The sequence below is a fragment of the Trichomycterus rosablanca genome, chromosome 25 (assembly GCF_030014385.1).
Source record: "Trichomycterus rosablanca isolate fTriRos1 chromosome 25, fTriRos1.hap1, whole genome shotgun sequence".
Lineage (NCBI taxonomy): Eukaryota > Metazoa > Chordata > Actinopteri > Siluriformes > Trichomycteridae > Trichomycterus > Trichomycterus rosablanca.
In genome coordinates this window covers 5,493,745-5,503,655 of record NC_086012.1, presented here as the reverse complement: position 1 = coordinate 5,503,655, position 9,911 = coordinate 5,493,745, and the positions used below count along the sequence as shown (strand labels likewise).

At 46.6% G+C, this 9,911-nt stretch overlaps 1 protein-coding gene across 1 annotated transcript; it reads left to right on the top strand.

Moving 5' to 3' along the window:
• Positions 1 to 584: 584 nt before the first annotated feature.
• On the top strand, positions 585 to 8,281 carry vcpip1 (valosin containing protein (p97)/p47 complex interacting protein 1). The gene is made up of 3 exons (XM_062987522.1): positions 585 to 3,245; positions 4,459 to 4,548; positions 7,165 to 8,281. Exons 1-3 carry the CDS (start codon positions 659 to 661, stop codon positions 7,818 to 7,820), a joined length of 3,333 nt encoding a protein of 1,110 aa, XP_062843592.1. The 5' UTR covers positions 585 to 658; the 3' UTR covers positions 7,821 to 8,281.
• Positions 8,282 to 9,911: the final 1,630 nt, after the last annotated feature.

The following is a 9,911-nucleotide window of genomic DNA, read 5'->3' as shown; positions in this document are numbered from 1 at the left end:
GAAGTGAAATTTATGATCTTGTATCAAGTATAATCAGCATTATAGTGTTTTTATTAGTATACTTTAAACATTGTATAACAACAAAACACATTGCATTCAAATGTTAATTTGTTAATAGGGCGATAAAGTAAGATATAAAAATACCTATTTATATTAATAGTTAACTATTGAAAATTGCTGACTCTTACTGCTAAGCTAGGCCAAACTTACTGACGAAAATGAAGATCGATAGGTCATGTGCGCCAGTAAAACTGAAACTTCCGGTTTGGCACAGCGCTTAAAGATTAGCAATCAGTTGTACGTAAAAGCGGTTGCCTTGCATTCTGGTCTTTGTAGTCCACAAAAATAAGTCGCTTATTTACAGTCAATATTATTTTAATTATAACTGATTTAACTCATCTCGGTCGAAATACGAGTCTTTTTAATAACATTTTTTTTTTTGAATACTTTCAATGTGAAGCGTGTTAATACACATTTTGAATATTGTTTATCATTTTGAACTACAAGCTCCAAGTTCGCTCATACGTGCTAAAACTGGGTGGAGAAAACAGCCGCTTCCGTGTTGATCTGAACGGGTAAATAAGACTCGGGAGGTAAACTGGAAGAGGAGACGAAGATGTTTTGTTATCGCTAGGACTGAAAATAATCCAGGATCAAGATGTCAGGACAAAGCGCGATCAAAAGTGACAAGCGGATTTCGTCGGGTTTCTGTCCGAATTCTAAATGTCAGGCGAGGCTGTTCTTTCCTGCTTACAGCTCGGTTAGCATCGAGTGCACTGAATGTGGACAACGTCATGAGAAGAAAGATCTGTTAAACGTGGAAGAGGTGACAGATCCAGATGTTGTCCTTCATAATTTGTTAAGGAATGCATTACTTGATGTTACAGGGACTCCCAAAAAGGGGCCGGAACCGGTCAAAGTGATGGGTCTGTCCAACTACCACTGCAAGCTGCTGTCACCCATACTCACCCGTTATGGAATGGATAAACAGACTGGGAAAGCCAAACTACTGAAGGAGATGAACCAGGGCGAGATCTTTGACTGCTCACTTCTGGGCAGCAGGGCCTTCCTTATAGAACAGGAACATGTGTCTACAGTTGGTTATGGAAAGGACAGATCTGGCAGCCTCATATACCTCCATGATACTCTGGAGGAGGTCAAGAAAGCCAACAACAACAAAGAATGCCTCATTCCTGTCCATGTGGACGGAGACGGTCATTGCCTGGTCCACGCCATATCCAGGGCGTTAGTGGGTCGTGAGCTGTTCTGGCACGCGCTACGAGAGAACCTTAAACTGAGCTTTAAGCAGAATCTCGACTGCTACAAGGCTCTCTTCCGAGACTTCATCGACACCGCGGAATGGGAGGACATCATCAACGAGTGCGACCCGTCGTTCGTCCCTCCGGAGGGTGTCCCGCTCGGCCTGAGGAATATACACATCTTTGGCCTGGCCAACGTATTACACCGTCCCATAATCCTCCTGGATTCTCTGAGCGGAATGCGCAGCTCAGGCGACTACTCTGCGACGTTTTTACCAGGCCTGGTCCCCGAGGAGCAGTGCCGGGGAAAGGACGGCTCCCTGAACAAGCCCATATGCATTGCTTGGAGCAGCTCTGGAAGAAACCACTACCTTCCTCTGGTGGGTATTAAGGGCATGCCTTTGCCCAGGTTGCCTCCAGCACTGCTTCCCAAAGCGTGGGGAGTTCCACAGGAGCTCATCCGCAGGTACGTCAGTGTGGAACCATGTGGAGGCTGTGTGATCGGAGGAGACCGCAGCCTGCAGGATAAATACCTGCTTCGTTTGGTCGGTGCGATGGAAGACGTCTTCACGGAGAGGCACGGCATCCATCCTGCTCTGGTGACCGACGTCAATCAGTACGTTTATCGACGCACGGGGGTCATCGGCACCCAGCCCGAAGAGGTTACCGAAGCGGCAAAAAAACTGGTCCAGGAAAATCGTCTTCACCGCTGTCTGATCTGTAATGCGCTGTCAGAACTTCATGTTCCTCCAGAGTGGCTAGTGCCTGGAGGAAAGCTCTACAATCTTGCCAAGTCCACTCATGGGATTCTGAGAGCGGATAAGAACTACACGTTTCCACTGAACAACCTGGTGTGTTCCTACAGCCCTGAGAGAGACGCGCTGGTGCCCGATTACAAACTAAGTTCGCTGTCCACCTGCACCTGGTGCCACAGAAACTCTGCGCGGCGTGTGCGCGGTGACGGGTCTGTGGTGTACCTGAACGGGGACCGTACCAACACCCCCTCACAGGGGGGAAAGTGTGGTTGTGGCTTCAAACATTACTGGGATGGAAAGGAGTATGAGAACTTACCCGAGGCGTTCCCGATAACCTTGGAGTGGGGCGGCCGCGTAGTCGGAGAGACTGTCTACTGGTTCCAGTATGAGCCAGATCCAGCGCTGAATAGCAACGTCTACGAAGTGGCGATGCGCCTCGTCACCAAGCACTTCCCGGGAGAGTTTGGCAGTGAGATTCTTGTGCAGAAGGTCGTGAACACCATCCTGCACCACACGGCAAAGAAAAATCGGGAGGATTACAACCCGGTGGCCGTAGACGGTCACATGCAGGGCCCCAGCCAAGGGGGTGGACAAGTGGTCGAGTGGGATGCGAACTCTCCAACGAAGATCATACTGACGGGGCAGAAGGGTCGCACCCTACATAAGGAAGAGCTGGTGATGAGCCAGGCAGAGAGGAATGTTCAACACAACATCAGTGAGCAGGCCGCTCTATCTCAAAGCAGGCACACACAACGTCAGCGGATACTAGAGCAGACTTCAGAGCCTCGCCCGGCGTCTCCTGCATCCTCCTCCTCGACTCCACCGACTCCCGTTAAGACCCAGATTCCTAACGGGCAGAAGAAGATTCGCGTAACGACCAGTGACGGACATCAAGCGACACTTCTTCTCCCAGCCCGTGTAACCTATTCCGAGCTGCAGACTGCAATCACCCAAGCCCTCGACCTGCAGCCCCAACAGCTATGCATTAGGCATGGTTTCCCACCCCGTGAGTTGCCCCCACCACCGCCTGAGGATCGGGACCTCCCCGTAGCCCTGCAGCATGGAGACCGGCTCACTGTGGAAGTGCTGAAGGAGAGTGTACCGGATACAAAACCGGACACGCATACCCCGATGGACCCTTGGCTGGGAGATAGGACCCCTAGCAGCCGTGAGCTGCAGGACAGCATTGACCTGGAGATATCATCACTCTGTCTCCTAGCAACTCTCATGGGTAGGACAAAGTCTTGTAAACGTTTAAAGGTTTTAGTTATGGAGTAACAACTAGTGTAGTGGCAAACATAATATAAACCTTAATTCCAAACCCATGAGATGTATCTAAGATATCTAAGATGCCAAAAAGATGTGGGTTTAGTCATCGAGTTCTTAATTTCTAGGCATTTGGGTTGGGTTATATTGGGTTCAAGCCTAACAAAAAAATACTTAGCATCCTACTAGCAGCCATGATAGAACCCTAACGTAAAGCCAAGTAAGGCGACGCATTAGCTAAGCAACATTACATTTTTTACATTAGATTATACACCGATCAGCCATAACATTAAAACCACCTCCTTGTTTCTACACTCACTGTCCATTTTATCAGCTCCACTTACCATATAGGAGCACTTTGTAGTTCTACAATTACTGACTGTAGTCCATCTCTTTCTCTACATACTGTTTTAGCCTGCTGTCGCTCTGTTCTTCAATGGTCAGGACCCCCACAGGACCACCACAGAGCAGGTATTATTCAGGTGGTGGATCATTCTTAGCACTGCAATGACACTGACATGGTGGTGTGTTAGTGTGTCCAGCGCTGCTGGAGTTTTTAAATACCGTGTCCACTCGCTGTCCGCTCTATTAGACACTCCTACCTAGTTGGTCCATCTTGTAGATGTAAAGAGATGTAGATCGGGAGACGATCGCTCATCTATTGCTGCTGTTTGAGTCGGTCATCTTCTAGACCTTCATCAGTGGTCACAGGACGCTGCCCACGGGGTGCTGTGGGCTGGATATTTTTGGTTGGTGGACTGTTCTCAGTCCAGTAGTGACAGTGAGTCTTTGCTGTCTTATCCACTCATACCAGCACAACACACACTAACACACCACCACCATGTCAGTGTCAGTGCAGTGCTGAGAATGATCCACCACCTAAATAATACCTGCTCTGTAGTGGTCCTGTGGGGGTCCTGACCATTGAAGAACAGGGTGAAAGAGGGCAAACAAAGCATGCAGAGAAACAGATGGATTACAGGCAGTAATTGTAGAGCTAGAAAGTGCTGCTATATGGTCAGTGGAGCTGATACACTTGCTAGATATAAACAATATGCATATTAATATTCTATTAGGAATATCTCCTAAATAAATCACGAACTGTTTTACTTTGTATTTAAGGACTCTCCGTAGCTTTCAATAACGTGCACGTGCTTTTCTCTTCCTCTGGCTTTTAGGTGAGGAGGACGTGTGGTCGTATGCCAAGAAATTACCTCACCTGTTCCAGCAAGGAGGAGTCTTCTACAACATTGTCAAAAAAGATATGGGTACATTACTTTTTTCTATTTCTCAGTACCATAAGGCTACCATAAGAACACCCAACTGAATAGTGTAGTTTAGTATAGTCGTGTAAAAGCTCCACTAGTGTGATTTTAATTATACCAAAATATAGACGTTTTAGAACAATGTGAACAGTGAGGTAAGTGTTATTAAGGAATCATTCGAATATAAGGTGCTCGGGTGGTAAAATGCTAACCCGCCAGTGCTCTTGAGAGATCTTGAGCTCTTGAGTTCGAATCTCAGCTCTGCTATAAGCTGAGTGTGTCTGTGATGGGCTGGACGATGACCAAACAGGGTTTCCTCATAACTGCAGCAATTATGACCTTTCACATTGTCTGGGTAGCAGGGCCGGCGCTAGGGGGGGGCTGAGGGGGGCATTGCCCCCCCAAATTGTGTCTTTGCCCCCCCAAGCACGGGCGTAGCACCAAATTCTGGGCCTTATGCACAAGAAGTGACCGTGGGCCCCCTTCGAACCGCGGCCGCTCTTGGTGAACCAGCGCTCGGTTTGCCACGCACGTCTTCCGCCACCCCCCTCCCCTTGGTGAACCTGCGCTCGGTTGCATGTACCAGGCGCGTCTGCCGGACTGCCGATCCACATCGGGTGCTCTATTTCTACGTTTCTTTTCTCATTGTGCCCTCTGGGGCCCTCCTCCGATTTGGGGCCCTGGTGACTCTATCCCACTTTGCCCCCCACTACGACGCACCTGGGTTTTACTGCCCCCCCCCCCCAAGCAAAGCGGTCCAGAACCAGGGCTGCTGGGTAGGGTTAAATTGCTCTTAAATTAAGCATGGCTACTTCAGTAAATAAACTAAATCTTTAAAATGCTTTTTTTTGGATGTAGATTTAATATTTAATTCATTACTTTTTGCGTCCTATCTCGTGGCTAACAGTGTGACGTCCAACTTCAATGAATTAGTGTTCATATGTGCATAATTTACGCTGCTTATTTCTTTATTATTGTCTGCATTTATTTACTCGATTTGGTCCCAGCTATGATCAGCGAAAACACACAGCAGCATCACATAGGGCCCTACTAAATTCACGGGACGCGCTTAATTTTCACGGACCTCGTTTTTTAAAAATCACAATTTAAAACGATAGATTAAATAGAAGCTACAAATACGCGGCACAGCCTTCCTTAGCGATCGAATGTAAATCTAGAACGTTCAGCGACAGTGCCAGGCTACGTCTCAAATACGAAAATACTTGTCCGTGTTTTGATTGGTCTCAGATTTTCTAAACTCACTTATGCCAAGTTCACACTACACGATTCTTGGCCAGATTTCGCTCGGTGGCTGGTCGGCGCTAGATTTGCCGACTCTGGAGCAACTCGGCGTTCACTCGGCGATCAAAACTCGGCTCTCAGTCGCTATGTGTGAACTATCCAACAACTCGATCCGACCGGCTCGCCGAGCGCTCGGCGACCGGATTGAGATATCTAGCACGTCAGATATCTGATCTCAGTGACATGTCGAACAGCCAATGAGAACGCAGGATACGGTGTGAGGGGAAACGCAGGGGCGGAGTGTAAACAGGTGGGACGTAAAGGGGCGTAATAGTTTATATCAGAATACACCGGCACACACACGTTTTACAGTATTTCTGATTTGATCGTTCTCTACAAAACATAACACCAACACTGCATTGCAAAATTATTAATTAACCTCCAACTTACTATAGAACAATCTATACTGTTCGTGTTGCCAAATCCACTCAGATTCATTTAATTTTCCTCCTTGATTTCACGCTGCACATCAGCGCACAAACACTTTGATCGCTCGCTACTTGTTGACGTGCATTTTTGGACGTGGTATCATTAAACCCCTCGTCACTTCTCGCGTTTGTTTTCGTGACAGAACGTAGTTTGGGAGACCAGAGAAGCTCGCCTGCGATTCCAGTTGGTGATAGACGGTGTAGTGTGTGACCCCCTATCGCCGATCAGTCGTGTAGTGTGAAACACACACCGACTGAAAGACTCCCGAGTGCAAAAGATTCAGTCGTGTAGTGTGAACTGTACAGCGACCCGACAAATCAGAAAGTCGTGTAGTGTGAACTTGGCATTACCCGAGTCGTGTTTTTAGCTGCTTTAGACTTTGACATCTTGGCCTTTTCGACTAACCGATTGCTAACTGAATTGCCGTAGGATTGCTAGTGTAACAGACTTTTCTGTGGTGTCGTGTGCTGACAATGTTTGATGTATGTGTTTATGGATTAAGTGCATTCCATAATCAATGCAGAAGTGTGCTTCTCTACACACGTGATCATCTCTGTGTAGTCTGTGCTGCACCTCAACAAAACAAGCCAGTAAAGTATTTTGCTCCTGATATTTTGTTTGCTATGTACAGTTTATCTCTTACTTTATAAACCCAGCAAACTCTAAAGATGCTCGGTTACACTAGGACGCCTCGTAGTGCAAATTAACCAGTAAACGTGAGGCACTTAAATGCTAGTTTGACTTATAAAGTATAAATTCTTCAAACATACCTTTTGGCTAACATTTGTAACAAGTTACTCCAGACTTTAATCTCGTTAGGAAAAGTCTTGTTGGTGCTCTTAGATGCAAATCATTTAGACGTGTGTTCTCCTCTGCGCTTGACTTTAGGTCTGTTGGATGGGAAGCACTGCACTTTGCCACACCTGACAGGTAAGACGTTCGTGTTCAACGCGGCAGAGGAGCGCTTGGAGCTGTGCGTGGACGCCGCCGGCCATTTCCCGGTGGGCCCCAACGTGGAGGAGCTCATCCAAGAGGCCCTGTCCGAAATCCGCTCCGAGTCTTCATCCCGAAGCCGCGAGGGGAGCCCTTCCCACGGCCTGAAGTTAGGCGGCGGGGGTGTGGTGCGCAAGAAAGAACGGACTGTCAGCGTCTTTCAGGGCAAAGGTCACTCGCTGGGCTCTACCTCTCATGAGCACCAGCCTGTAAGGAGACAGCACAGCAGCGGGGTGGACCTGACCGGCAGCGTGCAGGGGCCGGGGCTAGCATTGTCACGGGAAGAGCTTGTGCGCGTGGCTCCGGGGATGGTCACGCTACGTGAGGGTGGTCAGGGAGTGGAATTGGAGCCGGCGGCCATCGAGGCTCAGCGCCGCCGCCTGCAGGAGATGGTGTCAAACTTGCAGGCGACCATGGACAAACACCGTCAACAGACGGGCGCGTCCGCTCCAGACGATAAAGGCGAAGAAAAGCTGGACGAACAAGAAGAAATGGAGAGCCAGGGAGAGGGGTCTTCAAGCACCTCTGAGCCGATGGACCAGTCTTTATGATTCATGTTAATTCCTCGCAGAATGATATACTCGGTAAACATATTAATCCATAGCAACGTTTGTCAAATACATTAGTGAAGAATTGAAGTCTTATGGAGGTTGAAATAGAGCAGATATGTTGGAAATGTGCTTATAACACAATTATTATAGACGATGGTACTTAAGCTCCAGCTGATGACAGTAAAAGTGTAGCCCACACTTTTCTACAACGGCGCAGGAACCTGTCATTTTTGTTTGTTTTGTTGCAGCTTAAATAACCTAATTCATCTTAAAAATTGATTTCAGAGTCATCGAGCAGAGAAATCATTGAACTGTGCTGGACTTGGAACCTTGTTTTGCTCTTCGGCTGGGGTGCTATTATTATTGTTATTATTATTATTTTTATTATTGCATGTATGCAGTTGCTTGTGGTAACTGGTATGGCTCAGTTCGAATAAAAAATGTACTTAGAGTACTTCAAATGGGCTGCAGTTGATTGCACCTGGTTACCACAGATGTCCCCACAGATGTAGCACTGGTTGGCTAAAGTAAGCACTCGGTATACATCGATCAGCCATAACATTAAAACCACCTCCTTGTTTCTACACTCACTGTCCATTTTATCAGCTCCACTTACCATATAGAAGCACTTTGTAGTTCTACAATTACTGACTGTAGTCCATCTGTTTCTCATGGACTGCGTGCTTTGTTACCCCCCTTTCATGCTGTATTATTTAGGTGGTGTATCATTCTCAGCACACAGTAGTGTGTGTTGTGCTGGTATGAGTGGATAAGACACAGCTACGCTGCTGGAGTTTTTAAACACCTCACTGTCACTGCTGGACTGAGAATAGTCCACCAACCAAAAATATATCCAGCCAACAGCGTCCCGTGGGCAGCGTCCTGTGACCACCGATGAAGATCTAGAAGATGACCGACTCGACAGCAGCAATAGATGAGCGATCGTCTCTGACTTTACATCTACAAGGTGGAACAACTAGGTAGGAGTGTCTAATAGTGGACAGTGAGTGGACACGGTATTTAAAAACTCCAGCAGCGCTGCTGTGTCTGATCCACTCATACCAGCACAACACACACTAACACACCACCACCATGTCAGTGTCACTGCAGTGCTGGGAATGATCCAGCACCTGAATAATACCTGTTCTGTGGGGGTCCTGACCATTGAAGAACAGGGTGAAAGCAGGCTAAAAAGGTATGTAGAGAAAGAGATGGACTACAGTCAGTAATTGTAGAACTACAAATAAGCTTCTAAATGGTAAGTGGAGCTGAGTGTAGAAACAAGGAGGTGGTTTTAATGTTCTGGCTGATCGGTGTAGATTTAGTTGGTATTAATTGTAGTCTAGCGGTTAAAGTTCTGTACTAGTCATTGAAAGGTCACTGGTTCAAGCCCCAGCACTGCCAGGTTGCCACTGTTGTTGGACCCTTGAGCAAAGATCTTAATACTCAATTGCTCAGACTGTTTACTATCACAATATCCAAGTCGCTTTAGATAAAAACATCTACTTAATGCAGAAAATTGTAAATGAATGTGGAAATTAAGTAGTATTTCTCAACTAGTGGTTCATAAACAGGGACATGTGTTACAGGCTTGTGAGGAAAACAAATATGAGTGTAGTAAAATAAATGATTACGAAGAATGTCATTGAATTAAAAGTAAATACCAGTAAACAGGCCTACAAACAAGCGAATTATTAAATTAAAACCTGATTATTTAGCACAATTTAAGTGGAATTAAGTGAGAATCACTGGTATTGAGTAAAGTTATGGTGAAAGCACCATGACCTTGTACAATAGCTACAATGTTGTATATAGTGTAAGGAAAGACAAGTATACAATCTGACGATCCATAAATAGGACAGGTGTGCAAAACGATTTCAAACTGGGGTCTCGCACTACTGGTTCGGAAGATTAACAAGAAGCCAACAGCCTCTTAAAATAGCAGACGGATGACAGACGACAGCATTTTATATATATATATATATTGTATATGCATTTATTCCCATTTTTCTCCCTTTTAGCGCGTCCAATTGCCCGATTGCGTCATGCTTCCTCTCCACCAATGCCGATCCCTGCTCTGATTGAGGAGAA